The 21,452-nt window shown below is 38.5% G+C and overlaps 2 protein-coding genes across 7 annotated transcripts in view; both read right to left on the reverse strand.

Moving 5' to 3' along the window:
- fam13b (family with sequence similarity 13 member B) overlaps nucleotides 1–4,776 on the reverse strand; it is a 46,734-nt gene extending 41,958 nt beyond the window's left edge. Inside the window, exon 1 of one of the 4 annotated variants that reach the window (XM_077531712.1) lies at nucleotides 4,440–4,776. The gene's annotated coding sequence lies outside the window, so the exon portion shown is untranslated. The remainder of the gene's footprint in view (nucleotides 1–4,439) is intronic. The other 3 variants (XM_077531711.1, XM_077531713.1, XM_077531714.1) reach the window with 3 other exon arrangements.
- Nucleotides 4,777–6,414: 1,638 nt separating this feature from the next.
- cxcl14 (chemokine (C-X-C motif) ligand 14) lies at nucleotides 6,415–21,024 on the reverse strand. 3 transcript variants are annotated; one of them, XM_077532615.1, is made up of 6 exons: nucleotides 20,986–21,024; nucleotides 16,828–16,914; nucleotides 11,716–11,814; nucleotides 10,079–10,184; nucleotides 7,502–7,615; nucleotides 6,415–6,798 (listed from the first exon to the last, which is right to left on the reverse strand). In XM_077532615.1, exons 3-6 carry the CDS (start codon nucleotides 11,777–11,779, stop codon nucleotides 6,783–6,785), a joined length of 300 nt encoding a protein of 99 aa, XP_077388741.1. In that variant the 5' UTR covers nucleotides 11,780–11,814; nucleotides 16,828–16,914; nucleotides 20,986–21,024; the 3' UTR covers nucleotides 6,415–6,782. The 3 variants fall into 3 exon arrangements, with proteins under 3 accessions (XP_077388741.1, XP_077388742.1, XP_077388740.1); XM_077532616.1 differs by lacking the exon at nucleotides 20,986–21,024 and having other exon boundaries at nucleotides 16,828–18,072; XM_077532614.1 differs by lacking the exons at nucleotides 16,828–16,914; nucleotides 20,986–21,024 and adding an exon at nucleotides 15,627–15,645.
- Nucleotides 21,025–21,452: the final 428 nt, after the last annotated feature.

The raw sequence follows: 21,452 nt of genomic DNA on the forward strand, positions 1-21,452 counted from the left end.
GTCCAGTGTTATTTGAGCCTGGCATGGAGCAGAGGGGCCCTTAGGAAATAAGTGGAGACACGGCAGGACTGCCTGAGAACGGCAGGATTTGTTTTTAGGGGCACATACTTTGCCGGTATTCCTCGGGTGTGGAAATTTCCATCTGACAGTCAGGCAGGGAAAGAGTGCGTGATGGAGAGGAAATCAATAAACAATGTCATCTTCTCAGTTCTTAGATGGAAAGGCAGCAAGACTGCATGTGTATTTTCACTCTCCAATTATTATTTTTTTTTTATTGTGAAATTTCTTATCTACAAAAAAAAAAAAAAAAAAGCAAAAAAAAAACAAAACGTTTTTTTCTAAACAATTTTGAAGGTGATGTAAAGGCTACAAGAATAGGCAGCATCATTCTACGTGGAAACTGGACACAAATAAAAATACAATATCACGGTCTAATGAAAAACTAGTCCAAAAATTGTGACCTTATTTCAAACTCAAAAAGCAGCAAGAATAACCATTGACTATTACAGTAGTACATGTACTATTGTAAATGTAAATGACTGCCCAATTGTACATTAACAAAATCAAAGACAAGCAGCAATCTATTATTTGTAGCAATTGGAGTAGTGTTTTATAAAAAAAATCAAGAATATAGTTTTGAAAAACTTGACAAAAAAAAAGAAAAAAAAAGAAACCGACTTGTGTGCCAGAAAGCAAGTTAGGTCAACTTTTGTGCAAAACATGTCCCTGTTGTTCTCTATCACACTCATTTGTGTCAATCCTTTTTTTTTTTTTTATGCCAGCAATATCTGCAACTAACAGGAAGTATTTATGCGTGTAAACAGATTAGACAGACATGTGACGTCATTAGTTTAGCACGTTAGATGCCTGCTACATGGTCTGGCTTTATTTGCTCATCGCCCCCAAGTCCGTAGGGCAAAACTATTTCCTGTTTACATTCTTGTGACTACCAAGTGGGTTCAAATATTGATTCATCAATACATTGCAATACTTCACCCCTCGCTCGCCATTCAGTATTTTTCAGTATTCAGTAACTCTCACCAGCCAAAAAATAAAAATGAAACAACACTGACGTCCTGTTGGTGACAGGAAAAGCCACGTTCGACAAAACAACAACGTCAAGCAGCCTCAAGCGAGCACCTTCTACGTTTAAATCTGATGTTCAGGGTCATTTTTGGATTCTGTAAATTTGCCTGCAGACGACAAGCTTTGTTTAAGCACAGATGATAACGGAGCCTCTGTCCGCGTTCATAAGCAAGGGCATTTGACCGTACAGGCAGGGTCGTGGAAAACCAGCCGTTTATGAAGAAGTTGTACACAGATTTGAAGACAGCGGCTTTGGAGTTGTTGGACTTCCACAGCGACTGACCTCGACATAACTATCACTTGTGATTTTATTGAGAGAAATTGGGTTTTTTTGGGGGGGGTTTTCAATACATGGCACAGCCATTTTTTTTTAAACCTATGTACAAGCTATGCACAGTTATGTGCAATTTTTTATTTTCAGACGTCTTATTGCTGAAAAATATTAAATGTTAAGTATTTCAAAATTGTAGAATTTTACTTCTCTTTCAAATTGAACCCTGATGAATCATTCAAAATCTAATTAAATACAGAAATTGTTCACAAGCCCATGCACAGACGTGGCTCCCTGTGTCTTCGCAGTTGCGAGATGAGTCTGGAAGGCTTCCTTTTTTTTGTGGCAAAAAAATAAAATAAAATAAACACCGTGACCTTAATAGCGGTTTTCCCCCTGCAGGACCTGCTCAATAATTTATCAGCAACGCAGTGTCAAAAGTAGGCGAGTTGCAAGTCATCATGACCATATTGCTTCCAGCTTCAGAACAGTAACTGTCAACTGGTAAAGAGTTCGATATGGAGGTACAACTGTGTCATCTTAGCACAAGATTGGATTTCTGTGTTGAATTTTAATTTTAACATTGAACAGACCATTCAGAACAATAATTCTTTAAATATCTGTCTAATTGTCAGTGTCACATGACCAATGGATCAAAATGTGGGATGAATTGGGAATGGTTTAATTGCTTCTTCCTGGTTATCCAGATGTTCATATCTAATGGTACAGGTACAGTATTTTTTTTTTTTTTTTTTTTTTTTTTTTTTGCCATTTAGAGTTGGAATTATATTTATTTTTTTACCGCTAACTTTTTCTGAAGTGCTGATCTTTTCAAAATAGAATATTTTGATTGAATTTTTTTTTTTTTTTTTTTTTACAAACTGATGCATTCCCATAGTCTGGACCCTATGTGGGTCTGTCGGTACATTTTATACAAGGCACAAGCTGACCCTGAATTGGATGATTTGTATTAATCCCACTGTAGGTCTCCATTTGGTGGTGGTGGAGGCAGAGTGCATATAGATTATGCAATATGCTTAAAAAAAAGGAGAAGGGGAAAAAAAAAAAAAAGACTTATGTCAAGACATGAAAGTCAACTTGGCATGCTCATCATAATTACAATTAATTGCAGAAGCTAAACTGCCGAGTCATGTTTATGTGGCTCTGAGCCCTTTTGGCTGACACACCACACAACACACTAGAACATTCCAGCGGAGGGAAGGGATGACTGGAAGAAAGAATCAAAAATGTAAGAATATTTTTGAGAAAAAAAAAATAAATCACCATGAAAAAGCAAGTGAAAGATGCAAAAAATAAAAATAAAAAATCAAACAAATGTGCATTTAAACCAGCACTTCTTGGTTGCAACAAAGAAAATATTTGATGCGAACTCGACGCCACAACTATAAATAATACAATTTGTCTTTAAAATGAACTGTTATAAGCACACCTATGCATAAAATTGTATCCTTAGCATTAGTGGGGAAAAGGGGGAAACAATATATTAGTTTATTAACGTTGTTATTCTCTCTCTGACTTTATCACCCCTGTTAAATATTTTTCAATGATGCTCTTACACAAAAAAGGGGGAAAAAGATAGCAGATTAGTTTGAGGATACCCATGTTACAGCCTGCGAACCCCAAAGCGTACAGGGGTCAGTGAACTACTGTTTTGGGCATTTTATTAGATAACTGCACACTTTAAACAGAGATGCTCATGGATTAAATCGGGCACTTACGACAATAAAATAAATGTACTTAAACTAATTACTCTTCCGCACCTTAGCTTTGGGCCATACATGCAAAAACACATACCAGGACAACACGTTTCCACCTACAAGGCACTCAAGGCGATTCACACTGACTCCTTTATTCACCTACTGATGACACAGTATCAGGAGTAACTGGGAGTTCAGTATGTTGCTCACTGCTCAGGACACTTTGACATGGTCACATGTGCCAGGGATCGAACTCACAACATCTATGTTGGCCGATAAGCAATCTACCACTGAGGCAGTGAAGTGACTGGAAGTAGCAACTGTCATTACAGTAAGAATAAAATACTGGCCATGAAAACAAGTGCGTAGCTCCATTTTTTAACCTGACTGGTATAACAAATAAATTGTTTTTAAGCTTAAACGCTTAGGGAACTGTGCAGACAACTTCAAACTCATATCAAACCAATGTGAGTGTGTGTGTTGTCTTACTTTTACATTGTTAGATTTTCTTTCCCCCTGAAACTAACAATAACAACCAGAAGCTAGAATTTCAGCTAGCACTAAGAAACCAGGAGGGAACAGTCGCTTGGAAGCAACAATCATCACCTCGTTAAGAAGAACATTAAAATATTATCGCCATGTAAACGTTATAAAAGAAAAAAAAATCACATAAAATTAGTACAATCGTTAATGATTTTTTTTTTTTTGCCTGGAACGACCCCAGTCAGCTAACCGCGAGCTAGCAGTCCCCCAAAGAAACACCCGATTTAAAATCACAATCTATTGCCCTTAATGCGTGTAGCGTGCATCTGCTAAAATAAATATTAAATAATCAAACATATTACTGTAAAGGGAAGAGACGACAAAAAAAATATCGTAACAGTAGATATCGTCGCCATGTAAAGGCTGCATTTTAAAAGTTAAGTGACAGGTGTAAAAAAAAAAAAAAAAAGGCGTTTAAACGGACAGGAAACGCCAAACATCTGTTTCGGATACGTCAACTGTTAAATAGTCTTTTTTATTATTTTGTTTTTGAATTTTCATCATTACTTAGCGTAAAACGTTTTCTTCCTGCTTTAAAACGCAGAACGAGCCTTAACCCCTTTTCGGCTAACCGCTAGTTAGCAGTTAGCTCCCTATATGTAACCCGTTTAAAAATACAAACCATCCATTATTCAGACAACACAAAATGCCTAAATAAACACGCAAATACTGGACATTCATATATAATGCACAACCGATCCACGAACGTAGCAAGGCGTTTGACATCGTTAGCTTCAGCTAGGCTACCGCATCATCCCCGCGTTCACCACGAAAGGAGAGGCTAAGCTATTAGCATGGCGAGCTAACGCCAGTCTTCTTACCAGGTCAAAACAAGCACGGACGCGGGCCGAGGAGCATCGATTTCCGGCTTGCTTTCGCCGGATGGCCCGCTGTTTGCCTGGCTCCGTCTGATAGTTGGATGATGGAGCAAATACGCAGAGGATCACAGCGAGCGCTGGAGACGACAAGCCGGGCTCATCGCACTCAAGATGCTGCATAAAATAACTGGAACAGCCGCCTGTTCGATGCTCGCTTTGCTGTTGCAGGTCGTCGCCGAGCTCACACATCCCTCCGGGTACAGCGCTGTAGTCACCCCGCCTCCTTTTCTCAACAGCAGCGCAAGGTGGGTGGGGGGCAGATGCCAAATAATGACCCCGCCCGTCTGGATTTGAGTTCAACGTTTTTGCGGCGCGATACGACTCGTTTCGAGGTCACGATAAATGAATTTTGTATTTACTTAGCGCGACTGAATGTTCTGTTTTGGGTTTGTTGGCAAAATTGCGAGTCGAGTAAAGGGACTCGCTTGCTTGTCGCTGACGTCACGCTTTTTAGGCAAGCACACTTGTGTTTGTTCTTTGGATTGAACATAAATATAAAATATGAACGAATGTTTTCGAACAATTACCATGTGCTTTACTTTCTGTAAGCACTTTTTTTTATTTTTATTTTAAGAAATTTTCAGGAGATCTGCGCCTTAACGATCTGTAAATTACGTCAATTGTCAAACATTTTTCTGACGTTTTCACTTGAGCTCCCGTTTCCAATTTTATATTAATAAAATCTAAACTATTTAAAACATTAAAGGAATTTTCTCTAATTGCTGAGGGATGCAACTTTCTACTTGTTTCTGCTTTTATTTATTCCGAAGTGTTTTAATTCAATTTAAAAAGCAACCATTATTATTTTACACACATTCTTGGGGCCCTTTGGGTGTGGAAAAGTTATGTGAGAAAATTCGGGAATTTATGACTGTTTTGACGCATTCTGAATACAGTAGCTCTACACTGCCATCTGGAAGAAGAAAAGATTATGACGCACTTCAGTCTACTAGTGTAAAATATACTGTATTTTGTTGTTCGACTTTACTGTGAAATTATTTCTGCTTTTTTGTTGCTTTTATTAAGACTTCCAGAATTATTATGCATGTAAAAATACGCAAACAAATCATCTCGAGTTTAATTTGAACTCTTTTTGATAGACCATTCTTTATACAAGGCTTTACAATGACATCTGGTGGACAAATTGATTCAACGCACTTTCGTGTGAAAATGACTTTTATGGCCTTTCGTTGTCCACTCAACTTGTAATAATAGTCAAATACATATTTCACTTTTCTAATCATCAATATTTGAATGTCGTCTATAATATTTACAACATTGGAGGGTGCAAAAGCTAGTCTGAGGCGGCCATTTTGCCACTTGCTGTCAACTGAAAATGACATCACAGTTGCTCAGGGCTTATGTAACAATCAATCAAGGCTAACCTGTTTTCTGAAGCTCAAGCCTTCGTCTGGTACCTGCTCCGGTTAGTGCATCTCTCTTATTTGGAGATGTTGAGATATTGCAACAATAACTGCCTCTCCTCTTCCTCAAGCTAATTTGCCTCACAGTGTCGAATATGTGCATTGCTAATATGCTTTAGATGTGCTATTGGAAGTTAGCATGCTGCATTGCTGACTCGAATCGAACGTTGACTTGTTGTGTGCATCGAGTCTGTTGCCTTAAAACATAAGCTGTACTGTACATGGTAACTTTTTTGTTGTCTCAATCTGAATGCTGCCATCTGGTGGAGGCGATGGTTCACAACTATTTAGTGCACAGTGTTTTGTTGTTGAGCAATTGATGCTGTGAATGTGTTTGCATATACATTTCAATGTACAAATTAAATCAGACACTCAGCTCTTTATGGACGTTTTATTGCTGTGCTGATTATTTTGTATACACATACAATGGAATGTTTAACGTTGTGTTGGTCAAACCAAGCACCTCAGCCCACCCCACGTCCCCAACCCAGCCCCCAAAAACATTCAAATTAAATATCAAAACAACTATAATGCTGCCCTTTTATACACAACACTATAAAGTTGCTTACAGTACCGCTGTAACAATGTTTACAAAAAAAAAGCACTTTACATTGGAATGCATACAAAACAGGAGTAATACATGTATATATTTGCAAGTATATTTGTGCGGCAAAAAAAATCCGAAAAAAAAAAATTAAAAGTAACGTAATTATATTATTAAGTGTATTTTTTTAATGGCTTCCACAGACGAGGAGGAAGATGTATTGCAGATATTTGCGACATCGTAAACAGTCTTGTTGTTCTCTTTTATTTAGACTTTTGAAATGTTTTCTTCTTCTTGTGATGGTAAGATGTCAAGGTTTTAGGCTTCGTAAACCCTGCAGGAGAATGGAAAGAGATTTGATTAAAATACCCTTTTTGAAAAGTTGCATTTTCAGTTGAAAAAAAAAAAAAGAATAAATAAAGTCTCAGCACTTCTCCACTCCTTTGTTGGGGTTAATCACATTTTAATGTCCCTTACTAATTTATTCATTTTCAATAAAGTTCTGTATTCATTTCTATTATTATTTTTTTGTGTGTTTTAAAAAGCATAATTGGCCTTTGCACTGTTTGAAAAAAATGTTATTTTACTGTCCCATTGTGAATGCATAAACTATATTCTGTAATATTAAATGTGCATATTAATGTCATGTTTAAGTTGTAAACTTAAAATTTTAATAAAGTTTTGACATAACTATATTATTTCAGATAACTAAAAATAAACCTGGAAATGTATTATACATTAATTTTTTTAGCATTTTGGTTATGTTTACTGTCTTTTACTTGAGAAAGTCAGTTTTTCACAAAATGTAATTAATTACATGTACATTTTAGTCATATTTCTAAATGTAACTTTTTGTTGTAAAAGTACTTTTTATTCCTGTGGTTCATAATTCTAAAAATACATACTTAAATGATTTATTTTGTAATGTACTGTATGCATATTGTTAAATTGTAATTACTCAGAACATGGGGGTGAGGGTAAGATGTACCAACAAATTGATGGTAATATAGTCAGATTTAAAAAAACAAATACATCACCTGTGCTTGTCTTTCCAGATGTGGAACCACTTGACCAGGTTCTTGGTGCTCTGCAGTTTAGGGTGCAAACAGTACTCCTGGCCCTTGAAGCGAGCAACATTCTCCATTGTCACACTGAAGGAGGGGGAAAAAAATATATAAAAAAAATAAAAGAACACGATTGAGTAAGTTGGAACGTTTTGACTTTGTTGAGAAAGTGTAAACGTAAATACTGTATGTAAAATGTCTGCTTCGTGTGTTAACGCTGTAACAAAAAATGTACTACAAACTTTTGGGAATTATCGGTATGTAGATGTATACTTCCCTATGGGTCCTTAATGAGCTGAGCAATTTGCTGTTGGAATGGGAAAATTTAGGTTATGCTAAAAAAAAATAGTACCCATCATATCTCGGAGAAATTGTACAATATTGTTTTTTGCGTTTCATTGTAGATTTTGAAAAAAAATAAAAATAAAAAAAATAGAAAGTGAGAATTTTATAAAAGTGGAAAAATATCAACCACGACGTTTTGAATAGGTTGAGAATTATGGAAGAAACTTTTAAAAATGTTAGCATATATTATATTTATTTACAATCATAGACAAGCAAAACAACATACGAATGATTGGCTGCGATGTGGAAGTGCCATTGTTTCATTTAGTTGAACAAAACACACACTCACACACAGAAGCTTGAGAACATTCTTTTGTGTGCAAGACGAGAAACGGCAGCTCTTTGGCTGGCATGAAACTCCCTTATTGCATTATATAACAATACGTTTAACAATTTCGCATGTGAATCTCACAAACGAGTCGGGCTGGCTCGTAACCTCCTGCCTGGCATGTGGCACATTCAGGTTAAAGAGAAAGAGAAATGTGGGAAAAAACACCCAGCATGCCCTAGGACTCTCCATCCAACCGTCATGAATGTTAAATGAGTTGACTTGGAGACAAATTGGCTTTACTTTTTAATAAAAAAAAAAAAAAAAGTATTCAGTTCATGGGACTACATTAAAGTGTTCAAATATAACTGAACTCGTTTAAGGTTTAGAACTATAATGTTGATGCTAGTTTTGTTAGCATGTCTATGACACAAAACTGCATGTCTCATTTAAAGTAAGAAAAAAACCCCAACAACAACAACACACACACAAAGAAAAGAAAAAAAAAAAGGTAAAAGAGACTAAAGAGGGATAATTCAGGCCCCTCTGGCTGGCGTTGAGCAGCGGGTCAACTTGAATGCCCAAACAAGCCAAACAAGCCAAGTGAGGCAAACCACTGCAAATTCAACAAAAAGACACTTATTCCTCTCTCTCTCTCTTTCTCTCTCTCTCTCTCTCTCTCTCTCCCTCCCTCCCTCTCCCTCTCCCTCTCCCCTTTGCTTTCTCTTTCTCCCTTTTAGCACCTTTCCAGAAAACCCACAGAGAGACTCATTTTTCACTGGGCACCAGTAAGGTGACGCCCCCCCGGTCACATGCTAATGGAGTAGATGCCACGGATGTCCCACATCCGTAAGTCATATATATATATATATATATATATATATATATATATATATATATATATATATATATATATATATATATATATATATATATATATACCTCAATTGCGCATTCCCGTTGTGTCTCGGGTGCCTCAAGTTCTCGAACAGCAATAAAATAAATCAATCAATAGATAAATAAATAAATAACAAATAAATACAAATACAAATGTAATGCAAATTTTGCGCCTTTTCTTATTGCACATGTTAAAAAAACAACATGAATAAAATGCTAACGATGCAAACTTTGGGCATTGTGTAAGCAAATTGTTTTTTTGTGAAGTGTATTGCTTTACTTTGGCAATGAAACAACCAAATTCTTTTTGTAGATGTTCACGAAATGGTGGTAAAGATCCATTACAAGTTAAAAACTTTGCTGACAAGACAATATGAATGTAAATGTTTCCACAGTTTACACTCAATTGCATCACCAAAACACATCTAAATTCAATTTACTTTGCTAATCAATACTGAAGCAAATTGACTATTTTGGTACTTGTTTTAGTAATGAAACAAGCAGTTTTATCATGTAAATTGTCATAACATGGGAAAACGTGCATTTCAAATTCAATTCATAAAATGTAAATATAAATAAGTGTTCTTTGTAACAGGTGTATTGCTTTATTTTAGTAATAACTAATTTTCCTTATTTAGTGTGTGATGAACGTGATGAAAACGATCCATTACATGTTCAAGTGTGTGTTAAACATTAAACTTGAGACATTTTACAAGCAAAGAAGTGCTTAATTGTTCTAACAACTTTACAAGATAAAATCATGAATAAAAAGTAAATGTTAAGGTCATCTTCAGGTATTTGGGTTTGTCTTTATTTTTAAAACCTCATTAAGTTTACTGTTATCTAAATAAAAAGCGCTCCTTCCGTGAGTTGTTCTTGAGTGTGATGCCACAATTGGCCTGCAGGTGGAAGCCAAGAGCACATCTTACGCAACTAGCCTCTGTGAAGCTGACATAACATCCGCCAGTTGTGGCTCCTCTTCACTGCACATCCCTGGCAGAGTTAGTAAAACAGGAATGAAGATAAAAAATAAATCTTACAATATCATCTTTTCCTGGCAGAAAGGGTGTTTGGGTTTGAGCTCCAGCTTCTGCACATCCTTGTAGCGGATCTTTGGTCCTTTCCTGGTGCACCGGCACTTGTACGCTAAAGAAAGAACACCAACAAAAACCCACTCAAATCAACTTTACCTCTCATTTGTGTCATGGTATTTTCATTTATAAACGTGTTTTAAAATCCATGTATCTTATCGTGGCGATATAAAGCGTCTTTTTGGTAGTAAGTCGGGAAGTAAGAGGATTTCAATTACAGTAAACATAGGCTAAATTTGACTAAAGTAAAAACAAATCAAAACAATGAAACAAGTAGCAATAATGTTTTGACTTGTTTCATAGTATACTGTATATACATCACATTAGTGTTTAGGGTACGTAATCATTTGTCCAGTCTTCCAGATTGATCCGCTTCAAGGGGCCGTCGCCCCCTGTTCACTGGCTGTGTTGTAAGTGTCTTAATAAAATGAATTTATTTTGGTTTGCGATAGTGGGGCAAGGGTTGAGTGCCAAGGTCGGTAACGTCCATCAGTCGGCGCACAAATAAAGCTGTCACATGGCTCACAGCCACAAACACAAACGCCACATGACAACAATGGCCAATCAAAAAGTGGTTAGCTTTCAGTTTTCATTTAAGTTACAGGTGATTTTGTACAAAAAAAAGTTACTCCTATAAATGTATCTTGATTTTGTCAATTGAAATGTCCTTTGCTAGAAAACACATAAACAATAAATACAATTCCACCATAAAATTGATGGGAGCAGAATGAGTTTCAGTCGCAGAATTCGTCATAAATGTATGTGGGAAAAAAATGGCAATGATTTAGAGGCTAAATCCAAATACTAAAAATAAATAAATGAACAAATAAATAAACAAACAAACAAACAAACAAATAAATAAATACATAAATAAACAAACAAACAAACAAACAGAAAAAAAACCTCATTCCTCATTTGAAATTTTGTTACCGACTCACCACTTAATTAATAATTCAAACATGTTTGGACACAACAACAAATACTTTTGTACTAAATATATATATATAAAAAAAAAAAATCTCAACAAAATTGCGGTGGATTTCTGCCCAATGAAACAATAATTAAAACAACCACTTATCCATGCAACTTTTTCCATGAGCAGGATTCATTTATTTATTTATTTTGGACAGCGATTACAAATGATCTGTATTAAAATGACTGGCTTGCTACAATGTTGAGGGGCTTACTGCGCTGTTCTGTATTAAATACAAATTGGGTCTGGTGGGCTAATGCCTCACCACTGAACTAATGATTAAAACAACTTTTTTTCCCCCCCCCATATAATCTGGTCATTCTAAGCATTCCCCCCCCCCCCCCAAGAGTGTGAGCAATGTGCGGTCCGCCTGCACAGCCATAAGCTTTGTCTCGTCTCTCCCACGTCTGTTAAACACATTTAATTGAATTACCTGCCCTTGGAGTCCCCCTCTCTATGCAGCCCTGTGGTATGCCTTTAATTAAATCACTTCAAGTGTAGTAAAAGGGCTTGTACACAGAAGAAGTTGACTAGTAAGCTTTCGCTATGTTTTTAGACACTCAAAACTGGAATATCAAAACAGCAACAGAATTGAACATTTTCATATGTTTACCTTCTGCACTCAGGACATATAAGGTCACCACCAGCAAAAGTAGCACAACTGAGCACCGTAGCATGTCTTCAACCTTCTTAAAATTCCAAAATCCAAACCCTGCAAGCAGAAGAATAAGTAGGGGGGGGGGGGGGAAAAGTTGAAACTCCCCCGGTGGCGTGGATCGTACGGAAGGTCTGTGATGGAGGAGGTCCACGCAAACGCACGCTCTCACCCAACCGCCTGCTTGGCTGCTGCTTTTAAAAGCCTCCCGCTACCCCCCTCTGCTCATTAACATGCACCACCAGACGGCCAATCACCATGCAGGAGAGTCGAAGAGGACACTGAGACCATTTCATGAGAAAACATGAAATGCGTGTGCATGTGGATATGACAAAGAAAACACTCACATAACACTTCATTAGGTACACAGTCTATTCAATAGCTATAGAAACATATATAGACATATTCTAAACCAATTATCCATCCATCCATTTTCTTGACCGCTTATTCCTCACAAGGGTCGCGCGGGCTGCTGGCGCCTATCTCAGCTGGCTCTGGGCAGTAGGCGGGGGACACCCTGGACTGGTCGCCAACCAATCGCAGGGCACACAGAGACGAACAACCATCCACACTCACACGCACACCTAGGGACAATTCGGAGCGCCCAATTAACCTGCCATGCATGTCTTTGGAATGTGGGAGGAGACCGGAGTACCCGGAGAAGACCCACGCGGGCACGGGTAGAACATGCAAACTCCACCCAGGAAGGTCCGAGCCGGGACTCAAACCGGAGACCTCAGAACTGGGAAGCGGATGTGCTAACCACTCGACTACCGTGCCGCCTAAACCAATTATTAATAACATATATTGGATATTCAGTGAGATACAAGTGAACCGACTTCCTTTATTTATTTATTTATTTTTAAGATGGCCGAATCTTTGCTTGGACTTGCGAGCATAAATTTGAGCGCTGTACGACAGTGATCTCAACACAAATACTTCAAAACAAGCAGCAGTTTGGCATTTAGTGAACAATAGAAAAAAAAAATACACAAAACATGTTACTCTCAAACACTACATAAAAAGCAAAAAATAATAACAATAATAATAAAAATAAATGGCGGGATGAGCCCTGGAATTCACCAAAAATAGCTTCAATTGCTTCAATTGAAAATGGTTGACTTCTCTTTTACTTTTGAAAATTGCTGTCAGTGGCTAAATTTTTGCCAACTTTACAGGCACTACTACTGAGCCAATTCTGGTGGCGGTCATGTTGGCGAGCCCTATATGATACAAACGTTTTCACTAGGCACTTGTAAAAACGTGTGAGTTTTGCTGTAACGCTGCGTTCTCACCAAATCCGAAAAGGCGAACTGAAACGCTTCGAGTTTTTTGGAACGATTGGCACTCATTCGCACTCTCGATTTAAGTTGGGGACAGCAGGCATTTAAAAATAAATAAATAAATAAAAATAACTTTCAATTTTATGAGGGCAAAAAAGTTCCCTTGCTTTCCAAAAATACAGATTCTGAGAAAAGCCTCTAACTGATGATACACGTCTTTATCTCGTGATCTTGTGTGTCAAAAGACGTACCGAAGTGGCTGAGGCAAAAGCTTGTTACTAAAAGTCCGTAATTATCTGATCAAAGCCTTTTTGGGAGCCTGAAGCACTAGTGAAATTTCACACACACAAAAAGTTCCTTTGAAGAAAGAATTAGCGGCCCCTGCGAATCGGATCGCGGACATTGAGGCAGCCCGACCACGTCTCTGTACGCTTACATAAGCTTTTTGGACTGCTTGTTTACACCACTGGTCCCAGTGTGGCGAAGCTGCACTCTGTCCTGCAGACTTTTACTGGTTCAGGCTGGAGTCAAACCACCAGCGGCGTGCGGTCCACATTTGAAACTGTTTAGTTTGAAGGGTTTGTTTTTGTGTGTTTTGGGAACGTGATAGGCGATAGACTAAAAAGCACTCACTTAAAAGTTAAAAAAAGGAATTTCAAGCTCTCATGAATTATCTGCCGACTTGTGAATGCAGAATGAAATACAGAATATGGTATAAACTTGGCAGTAATTAAGAAAATCTATAACCTCGTGATGTAAGGGAGGAAAAGAGCAGGATAGACATATTTTTTCAGTTAATTGATTTAAAGAGGTGATCAGTGTGCCACTGCTTTCGTCATCACACCTGCGAAGATTGTGACCATCAGTGTGGTGACTTTAGGGTTATATTTAGTTTTCAGACTATTTTTCCACTCTCCAGGTTATGATGTTGCTTCGGAGACTTTTACAGACTCCGGAAAAAAAAGAGGCTTCAATTAACTTACATGCATGTTTTGCAAATGTGGGAGGAAACCGAAGTAGACCAAACACTTTAAGTTACAGGAAGTATATGACAAGTCCACACTGGAAGGCGAGAGCCTGGATTTGAACCAGTGACTTCAAAACTGTGAGGCAGATGTGCTAAACCATCCAAATTTATGTAATTGTTTGTTTTTTTTGTTTTTTTTACTCTTCATATGCAGGAACTCCGCCTCCCCTGACCGCATGTCCCTACCTAGAAATGTTTCTCATACAAGTTAACCTACTTTAATCAAGACATTTCTGTTCTGACTTGCAAAACAAATTTGGGCTGCCACACATAATATGGAATTGATAAAAATGGCTGGATTTTGCTGCTTAAGTAGTATTCCACTAACACAATATTAACCAAAATACCATATTCAGACTAGTGGGGCTGCATAGAACATATTGTCAATAATTTTTACTTATTTTTTTTGTATTTGTATTTATTTATTTTTATTTTTTTGGGGGGGGGCTTCCCTTTTAATGCCAGTTACAGTCGTGTCTTTGATGTTACAATGTCAGCTACATTGATGTTGTGACATAGCAATTACTATACTGTGATGTTACAGAATCAGAATCAAGATTCATTGAATTTGTCTTTACAGACACAAGAAACACAAAAAATGATGGCCACCACAGGGAGATAGAACGGGAAGCCTGGCAGTTCATGAGTTTGCGCCCCGAGTTTCTTGGATGGGGAGGGAGGGAATAAAACCAACGCTCAATGTGTGTCAATTTAAAGGGGAGTACAGTGAGGAGGACCTAGAGGGTGAAAAAGTGTCAATTCCATTGATGTTTTCACAGTGCAGTTCTACTGAAGTAATGATGTTAGTTTCACTTGCACCGTTACAGTGCCAGTTACATCAATGATGTGATGTTAGTGTAAAGTGCATTGATATTTTATCGTTAGTTCCATCAAATTTTTTATGTTACAGTGCCTGTGACCTGTTCACTACTGCCGTGTTCAAAGCGGATAAAGATCTTAGATATCAAAGGTTTGATGGTGATTTTCATCCTCATATATGTTGCACTACTGAAGCCATAACCTTCTTAATAGTTCACAAATGACCAGTCTGCACATGTTTACAATGTGGAAACACTATTTTTTCCCTCGCTTCTTTTGCCAAGACAGACGGAGGGCGTCGGCGAACAGATGCAGGAGTGATGGGAGCCATTTGTTTCCCCTTTGCACATAAACAAAAAAGGAGGAAAAAAAGGCCTCAAACAAAATAGGAGCTGTCCTGACATGCACCCTGTTGCTCAATCCACCACATAACACAAAAACACAAAAGTACAAAAAGTGAAGGCGCGGTGTTGAGAGATGATCGTTTTCATCTCACGACATTAATAAAATTAGTTGAATAGTGTTTGGATTCGTCCCCATAAAACACAAAAAATACACTAAGCAACCATATGAACCTCACCAAACATATTCATTTGTCATGTTGCAGATCATCTTGAATGCGCAATGAGGGGATTAGAGAAAATACATCTGGATTTATGGGATGGATGGATTCCATAATGCATAAGCTATCCATACACACACATTAAGATTTAGAACACGATGTTGGTCACGTGACTCACCCTGATGGAGGAAAATGTGGAAACGTGACCAGACGCCTACATTATTCACAGAAGTACAGGGATGGCGACAATCTGCGAAATGGATCACGACGAACTTACAAGGGAACAACCTGGCTTTACGTGACATTAATAGTAACATTGTTTGCTCATTATTAAGTCATTTGGTACACTTTCATAATTTCTAGTTGCAGACAAAAATAAAACAGACTTTAAAAAGATTTTTTTTTTAGATTAATTGCATCTTAGAATTTTGATTAATCACTTAATTAAAAAGGAAGGCTTTTTAGCAACATTTTTTTGCCTGCCAAATTTGAAGAGCACCTGTTATATAGTACAGGCCAAAAGTGTGGACACACCTCATGCAATGCATTTTCTTTATTTTCATGACTATTTACATTGTAGATTCTCACTGAAGACATCAAAACTATGAATGAATACATGTACACTTATGTACTTAAAAAAGATGAAATAATTGAAAACATGTTTCAACCTTAACATCACCATCCACTGTCAAGCTAATGGATAATTTGCAGGCAAAATAAATAGTGTGATTAATTTGCATTAATACATGATTAATGCAATATTTTTTTGTAATTAATGAATGAGTTAAAAAAAAAAAATGTAAAAAAAAAAGACAAGTTTTTTCACATAAGTAGTATATTTATATTTATTTATCGTGTACTGTATTGTATAGGTAACCTGATTATTATGCAAGTCAAACAATATATTTTATGTATTTTAAATAAATAATTTCATTATTATTAATTTAGAGTAATTATATTTTATCAATACTAAATACATAAACCTGGGGAAATAGGCTTTATTAGACTAATAAATATTTATCATTTAAGGTTTATTTGGTAGGTTTGTGTTAAAACTATTTTTTAAAAAAGTAAATGGGAATTTGTCATGTTAAAAAAAAAAAAAAATCTTAAATTAGGCTTAAAATATTTCTGTGAGTATATCTTAGCGCATACCCAACTCTGTATCGTTAACATTTGCTTCTGGAGCTGCAGTCGTTCATTATTTATCACTAACTTGTGGCGCTAATTAACCGCGTGTCCTTTGGGTCTATGAGCTACGCAGCCGAAACGATGCCACCAAGGATCCTTTTGGCACGTGCGTAACACAAACACACAAAAGTCTGACACGTGAGACTTCCTTTTGTCACCGTCGGCCACAGACAAGCGTGTCTTCTCACCTCTCACGCCATCAAGTCATTAACTCAGCACCCCACCAAGTTGTACTGGACGGCTGACCAAGCGGGACGGAGGAAACCGAGCAGAACCTACAGTGGGACAAAGGATGTGATGAGTCATTTGTCATGATGTTGAGGAATGCTAGAATCAGTCAGCAATGAGGCGGGCGGGAAGCATGGAGGACCCAATGTGACGTTGAAACAAAGCGCTCTTTTCTTCTCGCTATGTTAATAGCGCTGACGTCCAGACGGGTTTATCGCCTACGTTGGTGACACACTTAACGATATGACCGACTCGTCTCATTTGCATGAAGATAATCATAGAGTTCATTCAGGGAAGGAAGTTGGCATCAACCCACATGACTATGGAAGCAAATCCTACACACAATCCATTTGACTGATGACCGCGATGATGCCACACATTGGAAGGAAGAACCATGTTGGGCTACTGACAAAATCGTCTCCTGCAGGGCATCATGTGCAAAGCTTTTGACTGCATCTGTGAACTTAAAGAAAAGTAATCAATGTCCAATTTAGAGATGAAAAGAATTTGCAAATGTATGACTTTTCAACTTAGTGTTTTGTGTACTGTATATAAGGGGTGACAGTACTCTATTTCCTGATTCCCAATTCTTGCGATGTGCCTTTTACGAAATTATTTTGGATTAGCTGAGCCAGCCAGCCACTTATAGATTGAGTATATCATTGTCATGACTCGAGTCGTGCAGGAGTAATGATTGGGTCTTGTCTCATGTCTGGGGTCACGCCTGGGTTAAGGTTGAGTTTGAGTTCATGACCTGTTAATCTAGTTTCAACTAGTTTTAGGCTGTGTGATGTTATATGATGTTTGGAACTCTCTGTAAGAACTATGTTATGTCAGGAAACTTTAATCGCGTTACTGAAAAATCTTTTATGCTATATAATGTTTGTTGATGTCAGGAACTATCTGTAATTACTGGGTTATCAGCCAATCAGAGAATTCCATGATGTCAGTACTGGTACTCACATGTCTAGCCACAACCAATGAGATCGATTCACTGTCTATATAAGCTGTCTAAGAAATGTGTCTGTTGCCGGATTATTGCTCAGCTGTTCCTGTGTACTGCTCTCTTAGTTTCTGCCTCTCAATGTGACTAAATAAAGACTTATTTGTGTCTGCGTTTGGGATCCTATCTCTCAGTACACAACAATCATACCATGGCCCAAGTGAGCCTTGTTAACGCTGGAAAAGGAAGAAAATTTGCCCTTGCATTGGATCTGAATCTAATGACCTTGATTTAATGTGTATGGTCACATGACTTTGGTAGATATCTGCAAGTTATTTGGATGTTTCACGCAGGGGTGTTGTCTTTTTTTTTTTTTTTTTTCCCTCGACGTCATTGAAATCTCTGAGTTACAGCGTGATGTCCTTGGCGACGGGGAAGAATGACGGAGGATTTTACGAGCGTTCTCCAAAACGTGATGTGCAGATACCTCGGTGACTATAATCCTCTTAGCGGCGATGATCTGAGGGCTTCATTTTCTGACAGAAGCAAGAAGGGAGAAAAACATGTAGAGGTTCAGCAGCACAAACATCTGATGGCTTAGAATCACTTCCAGAAGCACTTTCAAGCCTGAAAGGTTGTTCGGTGTAGATGAATGGTTGGCTTTTTATTATTATTATTTTACATTATTCACATGGCTGTTTTGATCACTCAGGCTCGACTTGAAATCCAAATATGAAACCCTCATTCTGGCTTAAAACCGTGGCGGCTGTTGTTCAGGGTGTAGAGACGGTCGTCCAAGTAACCCAAGGGTTGGCTGTTTGATACCTGCACTCCCCCAAGTCATGTGTCGTTGTGTCCTTGGGCAAAATGCTTCTCGCACATTACCTACAGCGCCACTCACACTGGTTCCTGAAAGGTGTGAATGTTTGGTGGTGGTCACAGGCGCACGCTGGCAGCCACGCTACCGTCAGCCTACCCCAGGGCAGCTGTGGCTACTTAAGTAGATTACCGCCACCAGAGTGTGAGTGAATGAATAATGTATCCATTGTAAAGCACCTTTGAGTGTCTAGAAAAGCACTATAGAAATCTGGTGTATTATTATTAAAACCCTATTTTGCAACTCCAACTTGAAAGACAAATATAAAACCCTGATTGTTTGAAACCCTCACCCTGGCTTGACCTGTAACCCAGGATGGAAACCCTAACATAAAACCCTAAACCTACATTGAAACTGACATTAGGCTTGAACTCACCCTGCTTAAATATCTCTTCAGGCACAAAGCAAAAAGAAAGTCACTTGTAACCAAAGTTAAGCTTGAGCGTTTTATGGTGTTTTAGAACATGTTCTGACATTTTATAGCATGTTCCATGCCTGTAAAGTTTTTATGATGTTGTTGGTGTGCTTAAAAAATGGTATTTAGAGCATCCTTTGATGAAGCATTTGAAAATAACAAGCCGCTAAAAATCGGAGTTGAAGATTCCTCAACGTGTACCAACACACTGTGACAATTTTCACCCCTCGCAAGGATTCAAACCGCACTGAGGGCAAACACGCCCGGATGCCGCCATGCTATAAAGAGCCGACATTTTGCTAATTGCTAGCGCTGGGACTCAACGTGTGCGAGAATGTGGGAATGTTTTTTGATGTAGTATGAGAAATTGAATAATGGAAGCAGTTCAGAGGTAATAGTTGGGGTGGGACGATGGTGGATTTTGCAAAACCAGTTTGTTTGTTTTTCACCATGCTGTATAATTAACGGCCTGGTAATCTAAAACTTAACGTTATTTGAAACACAGATTATGTAACTTGAACCCTTGATTGACTACCTGTGCAAAACCTTAATCCTGGCCTTGAAACACAAATATAAAACTTTTCGATATAGCCTAACGCATTGTAAGCATTTAAGCTTCTTGATTCTCAGTCATCTTTTCGTCTTGTGCGTCTGACACGTGACGCCACTTTGATCCACTCCTCCAACAATCTGCTCACGTGCATCCTCTCTTCTCCCGCGGCAAGAACTCAAACTTTAGAGATCGCCGCACACTCTGCCATGTCGCTGCTTGCCCACTGCCCCGGGGCACCCTGGCACGGCTTCATGCCGTCACACTGTTGGCTTGTTGTCTTCTGTCCTCTCCTTGCCTGCTGTGACATACTCCATCTTCTTTCTTTGTGGGGAAACTTGAGCATACTCTCAACAATCCTGCTTTGATTTGCGTTGTTTTCATGCCAAACCCATTAAACCATGCCGTTGTGGACTGTGAAAGGAAATGTTGTGTGGTGAAGCAGCATGCGGTTATTTTGCAACCTGTTCCAACTGTCAACAAGTAGACGTTAACCATGTTTTAGATTCATAGAGTTATGGTTTCAAGTTATGGCTTCAAAAAGGGTTTCAATGTATGACTGCAAGACCGTCTCAGGTTTCAAGCTAGGGTTTAAAACTGTGGTTAAGTTTTCAAGCCAAGATTAGTATTTCTGTTTCAAAATTTGGTTTCAAGCCAGGTTAGTAAGTTTTCCAAGTAGGTTTAAAGCAGGGTTAGAGTTTCATAGTTTCTAAATGGTGTTTCAAGTCCAGTTTAAAGGGACAGTAATGTGAAAAAACTTTTGGAGCCTTTAGCCATGTTATAATGCTAATTCCTCACCAAATACATGACCGAAGTAGTATTTTCCTCCATTCGCCCCTCTATGAGAAAATTTAGGCCATTCAGCTCTCCAAGCACCAGCCCCTCCCAACCTGAGAAAATGACTGGGTACTCACTTTATGACCTCATTAGGTGCGGATCCACAGTCTCTGCGGACTTAAACATATGCCCACTTTCTCTGAGAGCTCCATGGCATAGTGACAAAAGTAGCCTTTATCAGTAAGCATTCATCCATCCATCTTATTGACCGCTTACTCCTCTCAAGGGTCGTGGGGGTGCTGGAGCCTATCTCAGCCGGCTTCGGGCAGTAGGTGGGGTACAACCTGAACTGATTACCAGCCAATCACAGCAGTTAACATTCTGTCCAAATAAATTCAAAGCAATCAATTATCCTTCACATTTGCAATGTCAAAGCACAGTGACAATTGGCCGTCTTAAAATCCCAGATTCTGGCTGACATTTGTGTAAACTACGAGTAAAACCTTTGCGCTGTTGACCCTAACTGAACAAATGGTGTAGTGGTTAGTGCACTCACCTTGTAAACAGCAGGTACCTTGTTTGTGTCCTGCTCTAGGTTGTTGTTGTTTTTTCCCCTTCTTCTCCCAACATCTGCAGTGTCTGTACATATTTCAGGGACATCCTCACGATGAAGGTCAGGAGTGAGGAAGAGCAGCTGGTCATCAGCTGTGAAGAGTTTAGTCAGACTCCACACTGGGAAATAAGCAGCAGGGGAGCCAGCCAGTGAAGATTTATGGGAAGGAATGAAAAAAAAAAAGTATATATATATATATATATCCATCCATCCATTTTCTTGACCGCTTATTCCTCACAAGGGTCGCGGGGGCTGCTGGCGCCTATCTCAGCTGGCTCTGGGCAGTAGGCGGGGGACACCCTGGACTGGTTGCCAACCAATCGCAGGGCACACAGAGACGAACAACCATCCACACTCACACCTAAGGACAATTCAGAGCGCCCAATTAACCTGCCATGCATGTCTTTGGA

This window comes from Festucalex cinctus, chromosome 9, assembly GCF_051991245.1.
Source record: "Festucalex cinctus isolate MCC-2025b chromosome 9, RoL_Fcin_1.0, whole genome shotgun sequence".
Lineage (NCBI taxonomy): Eukaryota > Metazoa > Chordata > Actinopteri > Syngnathiformes > Syngnathidae > Festucalex > Festucalex cinctus.

Excerpts from the sequence above, each read along its gene's own strand:
- cxcl14 (XM_077532615.1), bottom strand. The coding sequence starts at position 11,779 with ATGCTACGGTGCTCAGTTGTGCTACTTTTGCTGGTGGTGACCTTATAT. Across the intron at positions 10,185-11,715 it reads ATATGTCCTGAGTGCAGAAG|CGTACAAGTGCCGGTGCACC; the intron begins GTAAACATATGA and ends TTCTTTCTTTAG. Across the intron at positions 7,616-10,078 it reads TGCCAGGAAAAGATGATATT|TGTGACAATGGAGAATGTTG; the intron begins GTAAGATTTATT and ends CCCCTCCTTCAG.